Source organism: Sycon ciliatum, chromosome 3 (assembly GCF_964019385.1).
Source record: "Sycon ciliatum chromosome 3, ocSycCili1.1, whole genome shotgun sequence".
Lineage (NCBI taxonomy): Eukaryota > Metazoa > Porifera > Calcarea > Leucosolenida > Sycettidae > Sycon > Sycon ciliatum.
Window position 1 is genome coordinate 22,809,594 of NC_088645.1, and position 24,347 is coordinate 22,833,940.

At 49.6% G+C, this 24,347-nt stretch overlaps 1 protein-coding gene across 1 annotated transcript; it reads right to left on the bottom strand.

Moving 5' to 3' along the window:
- Positions 1 to 12,480: 12,480 nt before the first annotated feature.
- Positions 12,481 to 23,241, bottom strand: LOC135811769 (WASH complex subunit 2-like). Its single transcript, XM_065325015.1, has 2 exons — positions 21,925 to 23,241; positions 12,481 to 16,558 (listed from the first exon to the last, which is right to left on the bottom strand). Exons 1-2 carry the CDS (start codon positions 23,095 to 23,097, stop codon positions 13,136 to 13,138), a joined length of 4,596 nt encoding a protein of 1,531 aa, XP_065181087.1. The 5' UTR covers positions 23,098 to 23,241; the 3' UTR covers positions 12,481 to 13,135.
- Between the last annotated feature and the right edge of the window lie 1,106 nt (positions 23,242 to 24,347).

The following is a 24,347-nucleotide window of genomic DNA, read 5'->3' on the forward strand; positions in this document are numbered from 1 at the left end:
GAAGAGAGAGAGAGAGAGAGCTGGTGAGCGGCGAGGGCGTGCATAAGTGGGTGAGCAGCTGCGTTCATCGCAGGAGGGAGTGGGGGCTATTGAATGTTACGCCGAGAAGTGATTCATGGTTTGCCAGGGCAATATGTGTTTATGTAACCGTTCTTGTAGCGGTCACTGCGTCTCTAGTTCATACTGGTACCACTTCAGCTAACATGGTATACTCCGCATATGTTAGTATGATTATTCTAGTATCCATAGCAACTCTGAACCGTAGATGTTGGTTATTTCAGCTGTGTAGTAAACCAGCGAGTACACCTGCTCATAATGCTCATTGACTGCAAAATGTGCAATTCAAGAAAGTTCAAAATATTTTCAATACTGCCCACACGACTATGACTGCGCCACACAATTGGATTGGTCTATTGTCGACCAGACGTGTTTGCTATAAAAGTCAAAATGTGTACGTCAGCCAACCTCTTCACTCCTCAGCAAGTCACAGGGAGGTGAAACAGTCAAAGTTCAAGTAGGTTCCAGGCGATTTGCACACTAAACACACTCGAAGTCATGCATAATCACCTCAAACGCGCACAACACGCCTCATCAAGTCTGAACAACACGTATGGGTATAATCAGTGATCACTTGTTACAAGAACATCAGTGAAACAGAACTAGGGTGCAGCACGGTGAGTACTGAAATCTGAACGTGTGAAAGGAGAAAATTATAATAAAACGTCATTAAAAAAATGACCGCTGGCACACGTCGCAAATATGAACAAAATAAAATGTCTCAAAATACGCCATGTGCCAAGTTTCCACAATGTACTAGTCAGAGTAGTGCCCGTGGATTCAGCAACGTATCGTCATCCCAGTACATGATGATATCAGACCAAATCCCCATGCTCAGAATTTTCCCATTTTCGGGGTTTTCCAAGATTCGAGTTTGCCACGCGGACAATGACAAACTCTCGTGGACCAGTTGCACTCTAGTGTACAGGCAGTCCACTCTCCTATACAGATAGTCAGTGAAGACTGCATGCACGTACACAAAGTAGCTATGTCTAGAGTCCAACATCATCCACACCAAACTAACCGGCCAAGTGTTACTTCATACAACGACGTCCACGACAGTTCAGCATACTTGCGAGTCAAACATATTTCAAAGGCTGGTAGGACAAGTGCTTCACACTGCTACCACCTCTTTTCTCTCCATACAGTGCTGGTATGCTATAGGGTAGCGTGATGTCTGAGTCGTCAACATTTTCTCTTCGAAACGACTGTCCTCTCTGCACTGACGAGCATGCTTGTCGCGAATGTTCGTGTGTCGCCATATCGTATCCACCATTGTAACATCTTGCGGCCTACCAGCTTCCAATCGAAATGTGAGGATGTTGACGAAAACGGGTGAAGTGAGCGGAGACGAGTGAGCCAGTGACATTGAACGTCGACGAAAATTATAAAAATTGTATTATGAGTAGATTGAACTGGAATACCTTGCGTTGCAGCTAGTATGGCTGTGCGTTAGGATCTATGCATTGCCACGTTCTTGAGAAGGTCGTGAAGATGTCATAGTCAGCAATGATTCAACCCTTGTAATGCTCCAGCATCATCATCATCATCCTGCTCGACTGGTACATGGTGTAGCCAGCTGCAGTCCTGGTTTGGAAGGTAGTCGTGACGACAGGTTCATGATGTGCTTCTTCCATTTGTCGGCTGACATCTTGCTGTAGCGGCCATAGATCCAGACACGGAGCCTCCCAATCAGCTTCTCTTCAACAGCAGGCGTGCATGCAAGGATTGAGCTTCGAGGTTTGATTTTATACGGTGATGCCTACATCTTCGACAGAGGTGCGATCGAGGGCATGAGATGTAACCAGTGACGTCACTGTGATTGTTCGTCACACGATGACCATGATGACGGCTACTGGCAAGAAAAGTAGCACTTTTCAGCCACAGATTGGGAGTAAGAGCATTGCAAACCAAACGCGAGGTAGTCATGGTATACGGTTGATGCAGGCACAACATGGGCAAAAATTGGAACATTTTTCTGGTGCTGTATGTAGATGAAGAAGTGGAGCAGAATTCAAGGAAGTGCCTGCCATAAGGTATGTATGGTTCTGCCGATGTTCCTGCGTTTTTTCAGCAGAATCCCATCCAGCTCGCACATGTGCACTTTTCATGACCCGATTGTACTATATTGTACTGGTCTGGCACACCCGCACTCGCGCCACATTACCCACCCTTACTGAAGCTTATCGATCACAGACTCATACACATCCAAATGTTCTAACCCAACACTGTGGGATATTCGCCCCCAGGCACATTCTGCACGGAGCCTTCGTCTTTCTCCCAATCTGAGCTGATACTTCAGCTGCAAAGAGCTATTTTTCTCGCCAGCAGCTCGTCAACATGGTCCTCTGCGACCAACAACCACGGTGAAACAAGTTACACTTCATGGGCGCGGTCACACCTCAGTCGCAGTTGCAGGCGTCCCATTATAAAATCAAACACCCAAGCTCATTCAGTTCATGCACGCCTGCTGTTCAAGAGAAGCTGATTGGGAGGGTCCATGTCTGGAGCTATGGTCACGGCAGCAAGATGTCAGTCAACCGTTGGACGAAGATCATCACCATCATTCTGACGTCAGCACTACCTTCCGACCTCGACCAGGACTGCAGCTGGTAACACTGGTCAAGCAGCAAGAAGCATGATGATGAAGATAATCCACCAGTGGAGCATCACGACACGAAGGTCGGATCGATGCTGAGCAGGACGTCTTCCCAGCATGACCCTAGGACAAAGGTACTACTACTAGTACTAGATGTCCTGTATAGGAAGTTTGGGAAAAGCTTTTAAAATGTTTACCTTTATTATTTCTTTGATGTTCTCACTCACTCGCTCACTCAGCTCACTCCAATCCGTTCAGTCTGCATGCTGAACTGTTGTCGACGTTGTATGGAGTGACACTTGGCCGGTTTGTATTTATTTATTCATTTATTTATTGATGGATTCCCCAAAGGCTGTTCGCCTGTCGAGGGTGTTTCCTGGGTTAGTTTGGCATGGATGGTGTTGGGCTTCACTGACTATAGCCGTGGACTAGCTTTGTCTGGAGAGTTCAACTCGTCCACACGGGTTTGTCATTGCCCAATGGCAAATCCGAATTTTGGGCAATACTGAGCTGGTTCTCAGTTCCTCATGTACTGGGAAGATGGGAGGCTGCTGAATCTACCGGCACTACTCTGACCAGTACATTGTGGAAACTTGGCACATGGCGTATTTTGAGACATTTTTTCTATTGTGTCCATATTTGCGACATGTGGCCAGTCATTTTTTAATGGCAGTATTTCTTTATAATTTTCTCATTGCAGACGTTCAGATTTCGGTACTCACCGTGCTGCACCCTAGTTCTGTTTTACTGATGTTCTTGTAACAACTGATCACCAATATCAAGAGTATAATACTCTTGCCAATGTCCATACGTTCTGTTCAGACTTGACAACACTGTGTGCGTTTGCGTTGGTCATGCATGGGTGGGAGGGTTTTGTGCGCAAGTTACCCAGGGAAAGTCTTAAAGGGAAGTTAAGGCTAAAATCAAAATGTTACCAGTTGTAGTCTTCGGGGTGCTGAGTCGAATGGTCGTGGTCCGAAGAAGCTGAGACGCTCCCTTCCGGTGTCCCGTCACTTCGGCGCGTGACGTCTCGTCGCGCAACATTTCGAAGAGGTCATTTCGAAGACAGTTAGTTAGGAACGGGGACACTTCGGAGTGTGTCAAATTCGGCGCCAGACGATTCGACGAGAACCAGTTCGGAGAATGGCCACGACATCGCCTGTTCATTTCGTCGTCACACCCGCTTTTGCTGGGAGAAAAATTGCACTTCTTTTCGCCTGTTCATTTCACGACTCCCTGGTTTGAACTTTTCGCCTGTTCATTTCACGACTCCCTGGTTATAACTCTACACCTCCGTCCTTCAAAAGCAATGGCGTTTGCTGGGAGAAGAATCGCACCTCTTTTCGCCTGTTCATTTCACGACTCCCTGGTTTTAACTTTACACCTTCGTCCTTCAAAAGCAATGGCACCAGACTAATTACCACAGATTCTTGTCGAGGTCGACGATGGCTGAGGAAACCCGACTATGTTGGCATCACAAGACGAGGAAGACCGAAGCTGGTTAAATCCGGCTAAGGATACGTGCAGGACAAGCGAGGTCGAGACGAGATTGTCTACTGGAAATGCGAGAGCCGCGACGAGTTTAGCTGAGGTTGTGAAGGCGCTCACGGACGTGAAGGAGAAAGCCAAACAAGCAGCCAAGGAGCTGCCAAGGACGAACAATGCACAGGAAGGGTGGCACCGTAGATTCGCAAGCCAAGTCAACTGCCACCACCCATCGATTTGGAAGATCATCACCAATATCGCTGATGAAGAGCAGCATGTGCAACAAAGACGGGAGCAGCTTGTTGCCGGCCATGCCGCTCCGGGACGAAAGAAGAGGTATGTGGACCGTGACGCGAAGATCCTCCGAATTGTCCAGTCTTACGACAACCGTGAACCGCTCGAATTCCTCAGAGGAATAGCCCATAACCTTTCGTTTCATGTCAGTGAATAAGCCTTCACCGCGTATACCGCAAGGTATTTTCACCAGAGTTTGATTTTAATCATTGAACCAACGAAAAGTATCCACGTTTTCTCATGTGAATTGTTATACGTTGTTCATACATGCCTTCAACTTAAGTCTCCCTCTCTCTCTCTCTCACACTGGTGTTTGGTTTGTGATTATGTTGCTGATGGCTTACATGCCTTCTTACTTAAAAGCTTCTTCTAGATACTGACACTGAGACTAGCACTCTCTCACTCTCTCTCTCTCTCTCTCTCTCTCTCTCTCTCTCTCTCTCTCTCTCTCTCTCTCTCTCTCTCTCTCTCTCTCTCTCTCTCTCTCTCTCTCTCTCTCTCTCTCTCTCTCTCTCTCTCACACTGATGTTTGGTTTGTGATTATGTTGCTGATGGCTTACATGCCTTCTTACTTAATGGACCATGCTCGAATAATAGACCATGCTCAAATAGTGGACCCTCCTAGAGGCCTTTAAACTGAAAAATAGTAGACCATGCCCGAATAAGAGACCCGGTCTCTTATTTGAATTCATCGCTTTGCGCATGCGCACTAAGAAAGCACGTGGTGGATCAAAAAAGGACACGATTTTAGGTTGCGCAACTACAATTTTTGTAGTGGCTAGTGCTTTCTTTCATTATTTGAGCACGGTCCACTATATTTTCATCGGCACATCGCTGGAAATGGTGGATTTTTAACACGTCAAGTTCTATATTATGACGTGTTAAAAATCCACCATTTCCAGCGATGTGCCGATGAAAATATAGTGGACCGTGCTCAAATAATGGACCATGCCCAAATAAGAGACCGGGGGTGCAACCCTCTTCAAAAAACAAAAGACCGGGTCTATTAATCGAGGAAATACGGTACATGTATTTCTAACATGACACGTGATCAGGGAGTCGTCAAATACCATGGTATTTGACGACTCCCTGCACGTGATCGTTGCCGAAGCCATGGCGTGATCATGGTGATGGCGATATAATAATATCAAGAGTACATGAAAACCGGTTTTCATGTACTCTTGATAATAATAATAATCAGATACCGGTAATACTTAATAAGCGCCTACAATATTGTAGGCCCAGAGGCCAGACAGATCCTGCCGGCTTTCGGCAAAATAACGAAGAATTGAAAGAGCGGAAATTGCCGGCAAAATCGGAGCAAAATATCGAGATGTTGGGTAAAATCGATGCCTGATACTTGGATTTCCTTGTCACGCAGTGCTTACCCGTTCAACAGGATACACTGCCCAGGACGAGATCATGTCACCGAAATATCACTGGGATTCACTGTGGATCGACATGATTTTGGAAGAACCGCGGGACACGTGCGTGGAAATCTGTGTTGAGAAACCGATCCGGCGATTTTTATGAAATGTTGTACGGGATTGTACGGGAAGTGGATAACATACGTATATACACGTTTTTCTGGAGCAAAATGTCGAGTTTCTTGTGCCAGGCTCGGAAAAATATCGAAGATTTCGCAGCAACACTTTGCGGCAAAATATCGAGGCGAGCGGAGCAGAATCTGTCTGGGCCTACATGGCGCATGGCACATGCATGGTGGTTAACCTTCCGGCCATACTGTGCTTGCCAACCATACCGGTTTTCCCGGTAATTATACCGGGAACTTGTGACTATTAATTCTATAAGAAGAGATGGCTTATTGGCCTCTTCAAAGAATGAAAGTCTTCTCGAAACTCCACACCCTCATTACCACGTCCAAATGTGATGAAGTACGGCATTGGTGGAGCAAACAAGAGGAGTAAACGATGCACACAACGCCTCGCTCACCTGGCCATACTTCTTCTTCTTGCAGTTTCTGCTGCTTTCTGAGCGACGGCTTCCCAAGATGACCACCGGCGGTAGCTGGGTGCATCAGCATCAACGATGCGGTTGTCGAACAATGCCACCCGGCTACCCTCCCAGACACCCCGGGCTGACCAATGAGCTTGCAGGGCAGGACAGTTGTTCCGGTCATCCTCCGGAACGAGAACAGGCTCAACAATGAGTCAACATGGACACCACCAAACGCTACCTCAGCGAGTCTGGCATCTGAGACGCGGATGTCGTTATAGCCTATCCGAAGTTCACCAGGCCACCCTTATGGCAATCAAACCCAAGCTGCAGGGTGAAGCGAGCGCCGCAGCCATCACACTCAGCAGGAAGATGCATTGGCTTGCGCCCGCCCATATCTGGTGGCGAGCTGATTCCGGAACTGTACAGACGACATGTCATAATTATAGCTTCTTCACACAAAGGGAGAACGGTGAGCCAGCCTGAAGCATTGGCTTTTACAATGCTTGAAAGCGATCGCTGCTCATGCAGTGGGAAGGAGTTCCGCGACAAGCTCCTGGGCGATCTGGGCAGACTGCACGTCTCTGTTCTTGCTGGAGTTGAGAGTGACCTGGCGGCAATGGGCATTGTGATCATTCCCGTTAAGTCGCGTTAACATCTCCACCAGTCTTGATCGTATCCTGGAGCCTATAGCAGTAGCGTAGTGAGATGTAGCGAATGCTGGGGCAGAGGTGCTCACTGGATTTGGTATGGCCAAGCCACCACACTTGACAGGAAGGGCGAACAGCTCGTGCTCCCGATCGAGGATCTCTCGGCCAATCACGGACGGGGTAAACACCTGACGGATGGCATCTCGCAAAGGCAGGTAAGCTTCCTCAAAGCCGGGCGTAACACGCTGAGGTAGGTCCATTCACTGGACAGAGACCGAGTGAAGGTGCTGTACGCTAAGCCTTAGCTGCATTGGCAAGGGAGTCCAGGCAGTCGACCCACACAGTGACACTTGCACCTTCTGTGCGGTGTAATCCTGCACACCATCATGGTCGCCAATGCAGCTGCCAAGGAAGCAACTAGACAGGGTGGGTAACCTCTACCTCCAGATCAGGAAACATCTCGTCGGCCTCACCCTTGAAGTCGGGCTTCACCACCAGGACACCATTGGTTGGTTCGGCGAAGTACCCCGGCGAAGGCCGGGCCTGCCGCCAGCAGAACATCGAACCACTCCCTGACACCCTGCAATTTCCCTCCAAATGAGGAATCATCGGCATAAGAGTTGTATACTGTTCAGACTAGCTACTCACCGTTAGGCCCCGGCGGATAATGCTAGCATTATATCTAGCATATTTAGCACTTTCTGGAAACTAGCATTGCACTAGCATAATCAGTAGGTTTTGCAGAAAACTAGCATATTCTTGCGAAAACTAGCATATTGTTGCAAAACATGGGATTTTCAACTGTGTTCGCATCCGAAAGCACTGGTTCACTTCAAATCTTCAATGTCTAGCTCTCTACTACTAGTACTACTTGAACTTGTAGTAGATCTATGACTCTGGCTGGGAGTCTGGGCACAAGCGTTGGGAAAAAAACTTGTGATGGTGTAGATCTACATGAGAAGGCGGTGAAAATGGGAGCGTTTTGTTTCCACAAACGTTTGCCGCTTATTATTTGTTAGCTGATGAAGAACACGCGCCATGGCTATGTCCCAGCAAGCAGCCAGAGACATTGTTGATCTAGTAAGCAGTAGCGATGATCACTTTGATTCCGAGTTTGACGATGAAGACGCCTCAGAATCAGAGGACGAGGTCAGGACAGCGTGTGAACGTCTTCCCGAACCAGCCAGAGTAGCGATTTCCCGAAAACGATCTTTCCAGAGAAGTGGGAAAGAGTCCGTCGCTAAGCGTGGGCGATTTGCCGGTGGAAGTTCCACATTGACACCTCGTGGCAGCGTCCACCATCGCGTGCAGCAATTTCCAGGGGAATATTTGACCGTGTCCAGTGGGAAGATTTACTGCAGTGCTTGCAGCCAGACAGTTCAACCGAAGAACAGCATTGTGAAATCACACATTTCGAGCCAAATCGCAAGACGGCCAAAGAGCGAAAGTCACGAGCCCAGCTACACCAGCAAGCGCTAACAGCTTCGTGGGAGAAGTACACTACAGACCATAAGGAGCTGGCAGGAACAGGGCTATCTGGTGATGTAGCCATTGATGTCCTCATTCGAAGAGCCAACGTTGTAGAGTCTTTCCTCAAAGCAGGTGTGCCTCTGAGTAAGATAGACCACCTTTGTCCGTTGCTTGAAAGCAACTACTGTCGCATGACGTACAGCACTCACATGGCACATTTGGTGCCATTCCTGTTGCAGAATGAGCAGTCTACCATCACGAAGGAGATTGCATCTGCAGTTCATCTCACCGTTATTTTCGATGGTACTTCACGCCTTGGTGAGGCACTTGCTGTTGTCCTCCGCTACGTCGATGGTGATTTCAACACACACCAACGCCTTGTACGTTTCTCTGTACTGTCCAAAAGCCTAGCTGGTACCGAGCTAGCTCGAGAGCTCATCACAGTTTTGTCAACACAGCTGCAAGTTCCAAGCCACACGGTTCTTCTTGCTTTGGTCCCAGACTGTGCAGCTGTTAAAGGGGAAGTATACCCTAAAATCAAATTTTCACCAGTTGTAGTCTTCGGGGTGCTGAGTCCAATGGTCTTGGTCCGAGGAAGCTGAGACGCTCCCTTCCAACTTGAATCCCAATCGAACTCGCGCACTTCCACCGAAACTGGGTGACTGCGCCCTACTAGATGGGGATTTGTATGCAAAATGTCACTAAAAGCGCCATTTCGTTCTTATAAAAGCACGAATGACCGCGATTGGCCCATATGTTGTAGTCTTTTGGACGCTGAGTCGACTGGTTTTGGTCCGAAAAGGCTGCGATGCAGCGTTCCTCCTTTATTCCCAATCGAACATGGTTGAACAAGCGGTCACGTGCTCGTGCGTACACCAGTCACCTGGTCACCGTGCCTGCAGGGTACAACTTACTAGCCTGTTTGACCTTTTTTGGGTGCAGTCCTGTCACTCGAGTTGAACTCGAGTTGAACCTTGGTGTGAAAGTTGTCGCCTGCTGGCGCGGTGACCAGGTGATTTGGGCACCCAGGAGCACGTGACCGCTTCTTCAGCCATGTTCGATTGGGAATAAAGGAGGAACGCTGCATCGCAGCCTTTTTGGACCAAAACCAGTCGACTCAGCGTCCAAAAGACTACAACATATGGGCCAATCGCGGTCATCCGTGCTTTTATAAGAACGAAATGGCGCTTTTAGTGACATTTTGCATACAAATCCCCATCTAGTAGGGCGCAGTCACCCAGTTTCGGTGGAAGTGCGCGAGTTCGATTGGGATTCAAGTAGGAAGGGAGCGTCGCAGCTTCCTCGGACCAAGACCATTCGACTCAGCACCCCGAAGACTACAACTGGTGAAAATTTGATTTTAGGGTATACTTCCCCTTTAAAGGGGAAGTTAAGGCAAAAATTAAAATTTCACCAGTTGTAGTCTTCGGGGTGCTGAGTCGAATGGTCTTGGTCCGAGGAAGCTGAGACGCTCCCTTCCTACTTGAATCCCAATCGAACTCGCGCACTTCCACCGAAACTGGGTGACTGCGCCCTACGAGATGGGGATTTGTATGCAAAATGTCACTAAAAGCGCCATTTCGTTCTTATAAAAGCACGGATGACCGCGATTGGCCCATATGTTGTAGTCTTTGGGACGCTGAGTCGACTGGTTTTGGTCCGAAAAGGCTGCGATGCGGCGTTCCTCCTTTATTCCCAATCGAACATGGTTGAAGAAGCGGTCACGTGCTCCTGCGTACACCAGTCACCTGGTCACCGTGCCTGCAGGGTACAACTTACTAGCCTGTTTGACCTTTTTTGGGTGCAGTCCTGTCACTCGAGTTGAACCCGAGTTGAACCTTGGTGTGAAAGTTGTCACCTGCTGGCGTGGTGACCAGGTGATTTGGGCACCCAGGACCACGTGACCGCCTCTTCAACCATGTTCGATTGGGAATAAAGGAGGAACGCTGCATCGCAGCCTTTTCGGACCAAAACCAGCCGACTCAGCGTCCCAAAGACTACAACATATGGGCCAATCGCGGTTATCCGTGCTTTTATAAGAACGAAATGGCGCTTTTAGTGACATTTTGCATACAAATCCCCATCTCGTAGGGCGCAGTCACCCAGTTTCGGTGGAAGTGCGCGAGTTCGATTGGGATTCAAGTAGGAAGGGAGCGTCTCAGCTTCCTCGGACCAAGACCATTCGACTCAGCACCCCGAAGACTACAACTGGTGAAATTTTAATTTTTGCCTTAACTTCCCCTTTAATGGTGTTGCTGTTAGGGTGGTAACAGCTCTTTTTGACCCCATATAAGGTGGCATTAAATTGAGCATAACGAGCATAACGAGCATTAAAACTAGCATAATGTGCCACTTTTACTAGCAGTGCTAGTAGCATAATTGCCGAAAATAACTAGCATTATCCGCCGGGGCCTACTCACCGTACGACTCCCTGGTCCACACAAACAACAACGACCGGGTCGACCGTGATGTGCAAAGACCACGGCTCACTTTCCCCCCGAATCCTGGGTCGGAATGCGCATCGTGTCGGTCGGTCGGTGTGTGTGTGTGTGTGTGTGTGTGTGTGTGCGGATTGCAATCGGTCATTCTCGCGCCCTGGAGATCGTGCTCGCCGCAAATGTGTGGTTGAGCGGGCCAAGACGATTGCTGAGCAGCGAGGGGCTTGCCACTGTGGAGATTGTGGGCGTTGGTTTCGAAGCGAGGGTGGTCTAGCTGTTCACCGCTGTTCCGCTCCTCAGCCTCATGCAGCCTCCCGAGCCCCATTAAGTCTATGTACAGGATGCCTGCCGTGCTGTGTGTACCCGCTACTGTCCGACTGCGGAAGGCTGCGGTCTTGACCGGTGCTCGAGGACTGGCCCTCGCCCGACTGCGCAGCAGCATACCGTATTTCCGCAAATAGTAGGCCGGTCTACTATTTTCTTCAAACTCGTCCTAACCCGGCCTTATAATTGAGGACGGTCTCACGGTCTTTTATTCTTTCAACCCAGTTTGACCCCGGTCTTATATTTTTCGCCACACAGTTTTACCCTCGTTCTTCCATTTTCTTCTACACAGTTTGAGCACAGTCTTCTATTTTTTCCCACAGTTTGAGCACGGTCTTCTATGCGCAGCATGCGCAGTCGTAAGACTCATTTAGTAGGCCCGGTCTTCTAATCGGAGACGGTCTTGTATTTTTTCAATCGCCCCCTGCCCCGGCCTTGTATTCGAGGAAGGTGTTGTATACGAGGACGGTCTTTTATTTGCGGAAATACGGTAATTCGTTCAGTCATATATTATGCGTGTGTTCTCGCCGGTTCCGTTTGCTCCACCATCTCCGGCGTCATCAGGCTACGTGCTCCATCTTCCTCTCTGATGCCCCTCCGGGGCCCACGTGACCCCTGTGCCAGTGGCTCTACAGGACAGGACAGGTGTGTGTGTGTGTGTGTGTGTGTGTGTGTGGTGTGGTCTCGTGTCGTGTCCCTAGATGCTATCTGGTGGCTACATTGTTAGCTGTTAGTGACCAGGTGACTTCCTAAAAGAACTACAACACACCACAGAACACGTCAGAGCATCGTGCTGCAGCCAGTGGCTGGCAACACCAAACATCACACGTGCGCGCGCGCGACCGCGGCTACAGACCGCACAGACTATACGCCCAGGCAGCTCAGCCCAATCTATAGTATACGCCCAGGCAGCTCAGCCCAATCTATAGCATACGCCCAGGCAGTTAAGCCCAATCTATAGTATATGCCCAGGCAGCTAAGCCCAATCTATAGTATATGGCCAGGCAGCTAAGCCCAATCTATAGTATACGCCCAGGCAGCTAAGCCTGCTGACAAGAGAATATGCTTAGAATGCCAAGACTCTAGACAATACTAAAAGCTAAGAGTCAAACTGGGCGTGCCAGGCACAAGTGCGCCTAACGGAAACCAGAGCCAGAGTAGACTCACTGGGCAGAAAAATCAGTACCAACAAGCACAGTCAACCAACTCGAAAACATTATTAATTTTATAGTGGTACATGGTCAGATCTGCCAGCGACAGAACACTCCGGGCACTGAAAATACTCAGTCAGAGCTGCACAAACAACACGGGGAAGGAGCATAACGCACGGCAGGGGCCATGCTATACAGCACACAGCATTTCAGGTGCGTAAATACGTTCACAGCAAATCTCTGGTAAAAAATAACCTAAAGGAACAAAAAATAACAACGAACACCGAGGAAACGTTTTGCACCAGGTCACATCAAATATTTATTAAAAAAACAACAACATAAACTCTAGGAGATATGAAAGACTGATGAGTGTGAGCGTGTGTGTGTGTTTGGCGGCTCTATATGAAACAGCAATAATTCTATGAAAGATAAGTCTGAGCTGACCAGCAGCAACAGCAGAAAGAAAAAAAAACAGAAAATCAATGTAAAAGCGAATAGCACGGGGACGGACTGCAAGGAAATGACAAAGTCGGCAAAGCCATCAACACTCTTGTGTATACACATGTACATGTAGTTGAAGTACATGTAACGAGTACACGTACCGACATGTACACAGTGGATGACAACGAGCAAAGGACAAGATAGAACGTAAGCGGAAGAGAAAACACAAAAAGGCACACAGGTGCGCGTACACGCACCCAAACACACACATCAAGCAAAGATGTCATCATTCGCAGCTCCAGCTAACGGATCGTCAAAAATACTGGCACCGGTATCGAAGATGTCTGCAGCAGCAGCGGCCGCAGATTTCTTCTTCTTACCAGCCGTCTTCTTTTTGGTTTTCTTCTTTGTCGCTGCTGTCTCATCCCCAGCATCAGCAGCTGTAGCGGCAGCAGAAGCACTTGCTTCAGTCGCTGACGGCGCAGCAGTAGCGGATGGTGAACCAAACAGATCATCAACAGGAGCTGCAGTAGCGGCAGCAGCAGCAGATGCAGGTGGTGAGCCGAACAAATCGTCAACGGGAGCAACAGCGGCAGCAGCAGGTTCCGTTGCCGTGGCAGCAGGAGCAGCAGCAGTGTCAGCCTTTTTCTTCTTCGTAGCTCCCGTCTTCTTCTTTTTCTTCTTCGTAGCAGAGGTGGTGGCAGCCTCTTCCTTGGCAGGAAGGTCAGCAAATATGTCTCCACTGTCACCGAACAGCTCGGCATCCTTCGGACCTGAGCTTGTCGGCGTCTTGGATGGCTTGCTCTTTGTAGACGCGGCGAACAAGTCATCATCATTATCGGCAGCGGCGGGGGCAACGGGGCTTTCAGCAGCCTTCTTCTTAGACGACGCAGCTGGTTTCTTGGACGGCTTGCTGGTACTGGGCGCAGCAAACAGGTCGTCGTCATCAGCAACAGCGACAGCCGCAACAGGACTTTCAGCAGCCTTCTTCTTTGATACCACAGCCGTTTTCTTGGGTGCTTTGCTTTTGCTAGGTGCGGCAAACAGGTCGTCATCGTCACCATCATCAACGCCGGCAGCAGCAGCAGCAGCAGCAGCAGCAGCAGCAGCAGGCGCAGCAGCAGGACTAGCGGCAGACTTCTTTACCGATGCGTCAGCAGCTGGTGTCTTGGACGGCTTGCTCGTGCCGACTGCAGCAAACAAGTCGTCATCGTCATCAATGGCGGCGGCAGTGGCGGGAACGGCAGCAGAAGCGGCAGCTTTCTTCTTTGGTGCAGCGGCAGCCGGTGCTCTGGATGGGTTGCTTGTACTGGCTGCAGCAAACAAGTCCTCATCTTCATCAACACTGGCGGTGGGTTTGGCTATGGTTGAGATCGGAGAGCCGGTCACTATGCCGACACCCAGTGACTTCTCCAAATCGTCCTCTTCACCCGACGGAGATGGACGAGAAGCCTGGCGACGTGGTGGACGTCGACTTGGTCCACGGGCACGGCTCTTTGTTGCCGAAGATAGCGTCTTGACCAGGGCCGGTTCATCGAATGAAGCAGCGGTGGGCACTTCTTGCTTCCGCGGCAAAGGTTTGCCCGGTTCTTTGAATGTAATGGCGATGGCGTCCTTTTGCTTTTGACTCAGTCTCGATTTTGAAACTGGGGCCGAGAAAAGATCATCTTCAGGCGTAGCCGCTTTCGACTTTGCTTTCGGCGCAGCAAACATATCGTCGTTGTCGTCGTCGTCGTCGTCATCTCCACCAAACAACCCACCTCCACTGCCAGTTTTCTCGCTTGGCAGGCTGGGAGACGGCTTATCAAATGTGTCTTCTGACGACGCAGAGCTCTTGTTGGCACCGAAAGGATCGGCACCACCGAACATTGACACGGCACCAGGCGGTCTCTTCTTCCCAGAAGACAGCTCTGCAGCAACACCACCAAACATTGACACGCCACCAGCCGGTTTCTTCTTCGCTGGAGCTGGCTCGTCTGTGACAACGGGATCCGGATCTTCAGTCGACTTCGAGGCAGTGCTGGATGGAGAGGCTTGTGCTGTAGGCACAGGCTTCGACTTGGGCGGCGGAGCAGCGAAGAAATCGTCATCATCGTCGTCATCACCTCCTACATCGAACAGACCGCCAGCCTTTGTGGGTTTGCTGGCGGGTGCAGAATTGGAAACGGCAGCTGACACTGCTTTGCCCGGTGCGGCTGTGCTTTTCGCTTTCGGTGCAGCAAACATATCGTCGTCGTCATCGTCGTCGAACAATCCAGCAGGTTTCTTGCTGGATGTGTTAGTCGGAGGTGCATCTGCTGGCTCCCGAGCTGGAGCGCTCTTCTTGGCTGCAAACGGATCTGCGCCTCCGAACATGGACACTGCACCAGCAGGTTTCTTCTTGCCTGTCGCCGCTGCTGGTTCTGCTCGGCTGGCTTCAACTGCCGTGGGGGCAGCACCTGCGGAATCACCTGCTGCAGGAGCGGCGGCTGGAGTAGCGGCTGGTTTAGACTTTGGCGCAGGTGTTCCGAAGAAATCGTCGTCGTCCTCATCATCTCCACCGTCACTGAAAAGCCCAGCTTTCTTGGCGGGCTTGGCTGGTTCCGCTTTGCTGACCGGAGCAGCCTTCTTTGGCTTGGCCGCGGCAAACATATCATCATCGTCGTCATCACCGCCGTCGAGTGGTCCGGCAGATTGTTTGCTCAGTACGCCTCCAGCTGGCTTCTGCTTGCCTGTAACGGCTGTCGTTGCTGGATCTGCTGCTTTAGTAGCTGCCAACACCTTAGGTGCAGCGTCTGCAAAATCACTGGATGCAGGGGCAGCCGCTTTCGCTTTCGGCGCAGGAGTCGCAAAGAAGTCATCATCGTCGTCACCACCATCATCAAAGAGACCAGCTTTCTTGGCGGGCTTGGCTGCCGTCGGGGCAGAAGCAGCTGGCTTGTCGGTAACGGCAGGATCTTTCGGGGCAGGTGCTGCAAACATGTCGTCATCGTCGTCGTCGAAAAGGCCTCCGCCGCCTGCCTTCTTGCCACCTGTGCTGACTGGCGATGCTTCAGCTGCGCCTTCTGCTGATGATGTGCTCTTTTGAGTGCCAAACAAATCAGCACCGCCAAACATAGAGACGGCACCGGCTGGCTTTTTCTTCGCTGGTGCAGCTGTGGCTACGGGTGCTGGCGCAGCTGCTGGCTCACTGCCTCCCTTGCCCAGTTGGCTAGCGAGATCATCATTGCTGTCGTCGTCTTCGTCATCATTGTCATCGCCGAATAGACCTGCCTTCTTCGCTTTGGGAGCAGCGGCTTTCGTGGCAGCTTCAGCTGTGGGCTTGGCTGTCGGCGCTGAGAAGATGTCACCAGCATCTTCTTCGTTGTCGTCGTCATCGTCGAATAGTCCACCGCCCTGCTTCTTCTTTTTCTTCTTGGTCGCCGTATCCGCTGCCGCAGCTGGGATCAGTTCGTCCTTCTTTTTCTTATTTTTCTTCTTTTCAACAGGGGCAGAGTACAAGTCTCCTTCGTCGTCGTCATCATCATCATCGTCGAAAAGGCCACCACCAGACTTCCTTACGGAGGCTTTCCGCATCGGCTTAGCTTGGCTCACGTCGTCGTCATCATCCTCTTCATCGTCCTCTGACCCTTTGACGCCGCTGGCTTTCCGCGGTGCTGCTGCTGCGGCCAGGCCTAGCTTGCTTGCCAGCTCTGATTGGAAGTCACTCTTTGGCTGAGGAAGAGACACAAGACAAAAAAAGAGAGAACAGCGACAACAGCGGCGACAGCAACAACAACAGCAGCAGCAACAGCAGCAGCAGGAACAGCAACAACAGCAGCAGGAACAGCAGCAGCAGCAACAACAACCGCGGCAATGGCGGCAGCAACAGCAAAAAAACGACAGTCACACCTCTACATTCTGCTGGAATCCGTTAAAGCAGACTTCTGCTGGATTGGGGATGGTGTTGAATTAATGTATACTGACACATACCAGGGGAATATGTATAACAAATTGTGAAGGAGTAAATTTTTGGCACATTGCCGGCAAAGTCAGGGTTCGCAGCCAACCAAGCACACAAAATTCCAAACTTTTTCCAAACTTTTTCCAAACCAATTTCAAGAATTTCCAAACCCACTCGTGCAGGAAAAATAAATTATGAATCTCTTCTGCATGACTGTCTTCTCCACTACGAGTACAACCAGGGAGTAGTAAAATCCTCCCTGGTACCACTACCATCAACAAATTCACCAAGGTACATTGCAATGGCATCGCCTTCAGCAGCTAGAGCCCCCGAAAATAGCAGGGGGATTCATACGACGAGAGTTCCCCTCCGTAAGTTCAAATCCGCCTCCAGAAGGGGTTCCAATGAAACATTTACATAGCTGGTGTTCGTCTCAGCGCAAAAGACGGCTTCATCCTCGCCAGCAAACTCATCTGAGTGCGAAAGGACCTCGCCATCCTGCTGTCCCGACTTCAAAGAATCAAAGTCGAGCGCGAGCGCCAGAAACGAAAAACGGCCAAATAAAAGTCATCACCGGCCGCGCTTGAGCTGCACTGAAATGACTGTACGAGACTCGTACATCAGTGAACACCACACATGATGTCGGTGACATCGCCAGCTAGCGCGTCTTCTATCGCGGTAGTCAAAACGGCCACTTGCACTGCAAGAGTGCAGCACATCCACGGCCAAAAACTCGAAATTCCAAACTTTTTCCAAACTATTCCAAAAGGAGCGCCTTTTCAAAACTTTTTCCAGACCTGGAAAATTGAATTATAAAATCCAAACTTTTTCCAGACTTCCAAACTTCGCTGCGAACCCTGCAAAGTGCTCGATGCACAAAGTGCAGAGTGTTTCCAACAAGAAAGAGTAACACATTGTGTACACTTGGTGCCGATCTCTTGTCTGCCGCAGTTTAGTTTATCTATGGAGTTCGCAGTCGATAAGTTTGGGCCGTCGTATGAATCAAGAGTCCTTCATATGACTGCTTGGTATTCGCCAGTGTACTCATACTCGTACACATGTATTGCTCATCCCATGCATTGGTGCCGCATTCACCAGCTCAACGCAAACACACCTGTGTCTGTAATCACAAGTGAGACCAGTTTACTCAACTTCACCATAGGCCAATGAAACCCAAACACTATGGGTGGCACTTGGGATCAGGGTGAACCCTTGACATTGCGACTCTTTACTCAACTCCACCATCGGTCAATGAAGCCCACAACTTTAGGGGTTTCACTTGGGATAATGATCAACCCTTGACATCGCGACCATCTGGCTTTAGAGTGCGTGCGTGGGTGGTTTCCAGTGATCTACGTGCGTACAGAATTTGCACGAATACAAGCGGTTAGAAAAAGCTAAGATCACGACTGTTGTATTCAGCCTGCAAGCCAGGCAGGAGTCCATTACGGGACAAGACAAGGACTGATTTAGTTTACAACGAGCATGCGCAGCGCTATACACTACAACAACCTGAAGATTTCATTCTTCACCCGCTGTTCTTCTCACGGCAGAGGTATTCTCTTTCCCCGTCCTCCTTTCGAAACAGACTTCCATTTAGTGTGTTTGTCCCCGAAACGAATACCGTTCATTTCGTACTCGGATCCCCTCCCCTCCCTCTGAAATGAACACAGCTTGCTTTGTTGGACGATGAAAACCGCATGCATGTACATACGTACAGTTTTGGTTGACTTGCGATTTTGCCTCTCCCCCCCCCCCCATGAATGATTTTCGTTTCAGGGACAAAAAAAACGTTTGCAACCACCCCTTATAGGCGATTCACACGACAGGCAAATCCACGTGCACCGGAACGTTGCTATGGTATTTCATCTGTGAACGAGAAAAGTGGCTGAAAAGTGCAAGTGAGCTGGAGGCCTACTTTCACGATAATCGTGGCATGCACAAGTACATTTACACCAAAAATTGCGAAACAAGACTTGATTTTTTATGCGGCTCTTTTCACCATGATAATTATTGTATGCTTGTTTTGAAAATTTGAAATATCCATGGCAACTGGTGGGAGAATCATTCAAAAATGCAAACCTGCCTGTCGTTGTGCAGCCGTGTGAATCCACAAAACCTGACAGTGCCTGTCGTGTGAATCGCCTATAAGGGTCTGCTGCTTCTCTTCTTGCAAAGTGGCTTCGATTTACAAACGAAATTTCAGCAACGAGTACACCTGGTGCTACGGCAAGCAATACTATCAAGACTTACTGACGATTATAGGCGATTCACATGGCGGGAATCAAAATTGTCCAGGACCATTTTGCACTAATCTGCATTCATCTGCAGGCACTTTTACAGGTATGAGTTGGAGAGGGCGTACTATCGTACGACAGTACGGCAGTCTTCAACTGGTTTGCTGAGAGAGCCACTCATTCCGTATCTCTACAGTATCCCCACGGCAATAGGGAGGTTTAGCACTACGTAAAACGTAGCGAATCTGGCCTACTACGTTTCCCGCCAAAATCACAACGCAGGATGTAACGTTTCGAACGTAACAAGGCTGTCACCTGCGTTCTGCCAGAACGCTACGCATCTACACACTCCGAGTTGCAGTTTGCAGTCCGCCATTTTATCCCCATGGATACAGGCGACAACGCTGTGCTAAAACGAATCACAAAAATGTTTCCAACGTAACACTCGCGCCAGATCCGTTACGTTTTTACGTAGTGCTAAACCTCCCTAATGCCGTATACTGGCGGGAGCTCTGGCCGCCACTCGCGGCCGTATGAACTGCGGACTCGCGTTTCACTACCCACGGGCACCTGACAAGCGTGGATTTGCCAGTCGTGTGAATCGCCTATAAGGTTCCATCGTTACATGCACTTTTCATATTGACAGCCCGTGACAGCCGTCCGTACATGAAAATGTGTCCTGTCCGGACTTGAAACAGGGCCCAGTATGCCCAGGTTTTATTGAACTCTTTCGCCATTTTCGGTGGAAATTGTGACGTCATATGCAATATCTCTGGCAGCTTCCCCATTCAAATGCATGTGATTCAGAGTCAGAGGTTTTCCCAGGTTCTGGGCAGGGCCCGGTCCCGGACGGCCCGGATAAGAGAGATAAGAGTGTACAGTAAAACCTGTGACTAACGACCACCCCTTGGGGCCAGAGAAAGCGGTCTTTAGTGGCAGGTGGTCCTTAGTCAGAGGTTTGCACTGCACAGCAATAATGAATGTGAGACCGGCCGTGCCTGGCAAGAGTGGTCTGTAGTACCAGGTTGGTCGCTAGTCACGGTCGGTGGTCTTTACTTACAGGTTTTACTGTACATAGATATCAAGTCTACTTGGCCGATTTCGAAGATTCTTTCATTGGAAGCGTGCACACTTGGCCTAAAAATCTGCCCCGCAAGTTTCGATTTCGTAGTGAAAACGACAAATGCCAAGGAATAGAATACACAATTTAAACTGTACACATGCACCGATTCTAAAAATATTCCAGAGACAAAGAGATCTGACTGGCTACACGTCAGGCAGCATGCACGTCCAGTCAAAAATGGCCACATTGTCACTGTTCACAGGTGAAGCCTTGAACTTTCCCTCGGGTTCATAAGCAAGTGCGCGAAAACACTCACACATGGAAAGAAAGAGAAAGAAAGAGAGAGAGAGAGAGAGAGAGAGAGAGAGAGAGAGAGAGAGAGAGAGAGAGAGAGAGAGAGAGACTGAGAGAGAGACTGAGAGAGAGAGAGAGAGAGAGAGAGAGAGAGAGAGAGAGAGAGAGAGAGAGAGAGAGAGAGAGAGAGAGAGAGAGAGAGAGAGAGAGAGAGAGAGAGAGAGAGAGAGAGAGAGGGAGAGAGAAAGGGAGAGAGAGAGAGAGAGAGAGAGAGAGAGAGAGAGAGAGAGAGAGAGAGAGAGAGAGAGAGAGAGAGAGAGAGAGAGAGAGAGAGAGAGAGAGAGAGAGAGAGAGAGAGAGAGAGAGAGAGAGAGAGAGAGAGAGAGAGAGAGAGAGAGAGAGAGAGAGAGAGAGAAAGGGAGAGAGAGAAAGGGAGAGAGAGAAAGGGAGAGAGAGAGAGAAAGGGAAAGAGAGCCAGTAGTTGGATATTGGCTTAGGGCGGGGTTCCACTGCGGCTCCACTACTCCGCGGCACTTAGCTGCATGCAGCGGAGCAGCGCGGTTCCACTGACACTCGTCATTCGCAGTCGTGCTCCACGATTTTTTGATGTTTTACCTGCCTGTGCGCGCGCGCGAAAAAAATCGTGTTCTGCCCTGCGCAACGAATTTTTTTTAAATTCTCGCGTACAAAACAATGCAAAGTACGGGAAACAGGTCGAGCCGCGACTGCGACTCGCAGTTTTTGATCAAGAATCGTAGCGAAAGCTTGCGGTGAGCCGCGGTCACTATGCTAATGATGACGTTTCAAGCCGTGGATGACAAGCAGCAGAGCAGCGGAGCCGCAGTGGAACCCGGCCTGAACATACTATTAGAGAGGTTCCGCACAACGTGATTACGTTAGTAAGAAACGGAGTCGATCTACGGGAAGTTTTATGTACACCGCATGCGGACTCGTGTTCAACCATACGCAGTTATCGAATCACGTAGCTGCCCTTGGCAACTCCAAACACGACAGTGTACGACCTAGGGAGTCATAAATCAAAACCCCAATCCACTTTCGGAGCACCTCTACGTAGTTAACTTTCCGTAAGTGGAGTGCAAACCCGCGAATTCACGGGTATTTCCCGCCCACTTGCGTAAAGGTGCTCAGCTTCACGTAGTGTGCGGAACCTCCCTATCATGCTAGACCTGACAAATTGGTCTGAAATGCTCTGCCAGAGCATCTGGTATGTTTCACAGCTGGTGTGGCTGATTCAGCCTTCCTTCTTTAGCTGTTGGATCTCCGCGGATAAATACAGTAGTCAAGATGAGATCAGACCCCTCACACCACGCGAGCGCGCGCGCGCACACACACACACACACACACACACACACACACCATTGACCATTTGACGCCCATCGCCGGACATGATGATAGCGATGCTACAGCAGAAGCCATAGCAAAGTACACACACGCATGCATATACATGCACACACGCACACACACGCGAGCATGCACAAGCGCGCGCACACACACATCATAGAGGTGTTCTGGTTTGACTTACCTCTTGGACGTCTTCATCGTCGTCATCTCCTCCACCGCGAGCGGCAGGCGCTTTCTTACTACTGCCCTCATCACTCCAATCATCACTATCTTCATCGTCGTCTGAGTCATCACTAGCGAATGGCTTTGCGGCACGGCTTCGACGAGGTTTCGACTCCCCATCCTCGTCACTCTCCGAATCATCGTCGTCCGAGTCTTTGTCCAGATCGTCCGAAAACCCGTCGTCCGACACAATCGCCGTTGGCTTCTCCTTCTCTGCCTCACTATCATCTTCCTCCTCCTCCTCATCTTCGTCTTCGGATTCATCCGACTCAGCGAGTAACAATCCAACGTCGTCACTCTGCAAGAACTGGACTGAACCAATTACGTACGGCAGAGGGCGCAAAGCATACGGATCTTTTGGCTCGAAGATTGCCTCCATGTTCTCCATCTCGGCTTTCTCCTCCTCTTCATCGTCGTCATCATCGTCATCATCCCCCTCACCACCGTTACCGCTAGTATCTTTCTGCTTGCTACTCTCCTGCGCTGGCTCGATCTTGTCAAAAGAATTCTGCATGACATCGATACCGAGCTTCAGTGCGGCTGTGATGCGAGGTATCAGTTCAGCCTCTCTCTGCTCTCTGGTCTTCTCCTCCTCGGGTTGACTCTCGCCACTTTTGTCAGCAGGAGCCTCTTCTGGCTTCTCCTCAGCCGTACCAGAAACTGTATCACCCTCCTTGGTTTCCTCGAAGTCGTACACACGATTCTCCACAAACTGAACACTGGATAACATGAGGAAATCGTTGAAACAGTTATGTAGCCTAGTCTCTGTACGTTTCGATTCCGTCACCAGGCCATCCACTTGCGTCGTCATGTCTGCAATACGCTCGGTCATACGTTTGGAGAAATCTTTTAAATACAGCAGTAGACCAGAATCTGCTGCCAGCGTCCAATTTCCAACATTGCCTCTCATCTCCTCCGGCTTCCATGGCCTTTCCCACGATCGCACATCAGAGGCTGGAGCCAGCACGTCTGGTTCAGAAGCTGTAGGAGCACTGGGAGCCTCAAGAGCAGCTGCTGGTGGGGGTGCTGGAGGTCCAGAACTCGTTCCTGCATCTGCGGGAAGTGGCGGAGGTGGTGGAGGTCCACCACTCGACAAATCAGGCGGGGGACCTGGAGGTGGTGGAGGGATCATTCTTTCACTTCGATAAAACACCTACAATAAGTTCAGATTGCGGGACCCTGCAAGAACAGAGCCCGCGACGTTCACGACAGATTTCCTTGCAGGGATTCCTCCATCATTGGTAACAGCAGATCGAAGAAGTGTTTTGACTTTTTGTTTTGGCGATTTTCGCCAAGGCTTGAGTCATGGGCTGAGCCGTGAAGACGCCTCGCCATATTTTTTTCACAATGAGTCATGACAACCTTGAGTTAGTCATGTGACAGGTCGCGTGTCTATAATATTTTTGCGTATTCACAGCGCCGACGTCATGAAAGAAAAGCGAAAAGAAAAATCTTGGCCGCCCGCCGGCGCCCGGGCCATATCATGTATGCACACATTCAATCCCGCATTCCTGGGGCCCTGGCTACTAGTCTGGGGGCCAGGGGGATTATTTTTGAAGTTTCGTTCCGGGGAAGAGGGCACCAAGTTTTTTCGATTTGAATGTCAAGTATCTTCAAAATGCTGCAAGAATAGATTCAATCAAAATTTCCATCTGGAAGGTCATACAATGAAGGTAGAAAGAATTGATGATGGCTGCCATGGCAACAAACCAGTTAATTCAAATTTACAGGAGAACTATGCGATATTTTGACAAAATTCCTGCTGGATATAAACATATCCAATATGTATGACTGGTTGGCCAAGTTTGACTGAAAACAAATAAACTTCAGGGCCTCAAAGGTGAATTATAAAATCAGATCTACTGCAACTATACATGTACATTACTGTGCATATGTAACTAAAATAAATTTAATATGCATGCATACACCGACAACTGTACGAATATAATAATACATAACGGTATTGGTGACCAGTGTACCATGGTGTACATGTGACATCTATAAAGCCTATTACTAGAAAAGCGTTAGAAATGAATAGAGCAGTTTGTGACCAATGGTGATCTAATGGATGGTCATGTACATGTACATGTATGTATGGCGAAGAGGAAAATGTAGAGGGAAATAGAGCACGCCAAAGCAGTTCTCTAAGTACCTATCAGTTGGTAGCAACAAAGAGGAGCTTGTGGCATTCTTTGCTGGTGCAGTGGCAGCTCCCGGACAACCTGAACAAGGTGCCCCCAGGCAAGGAACTGGTTGTCACTGCGGGCCAAGAGTGCATAATATTATTGTCAAGTCGGCTGATGCAAGCTTGGCGTCTACTGCTGTGGAGGAGTTGCTGTTAACCCAGGAAGAGGCTGACACCAGATTGCTCCTTCATGCAAG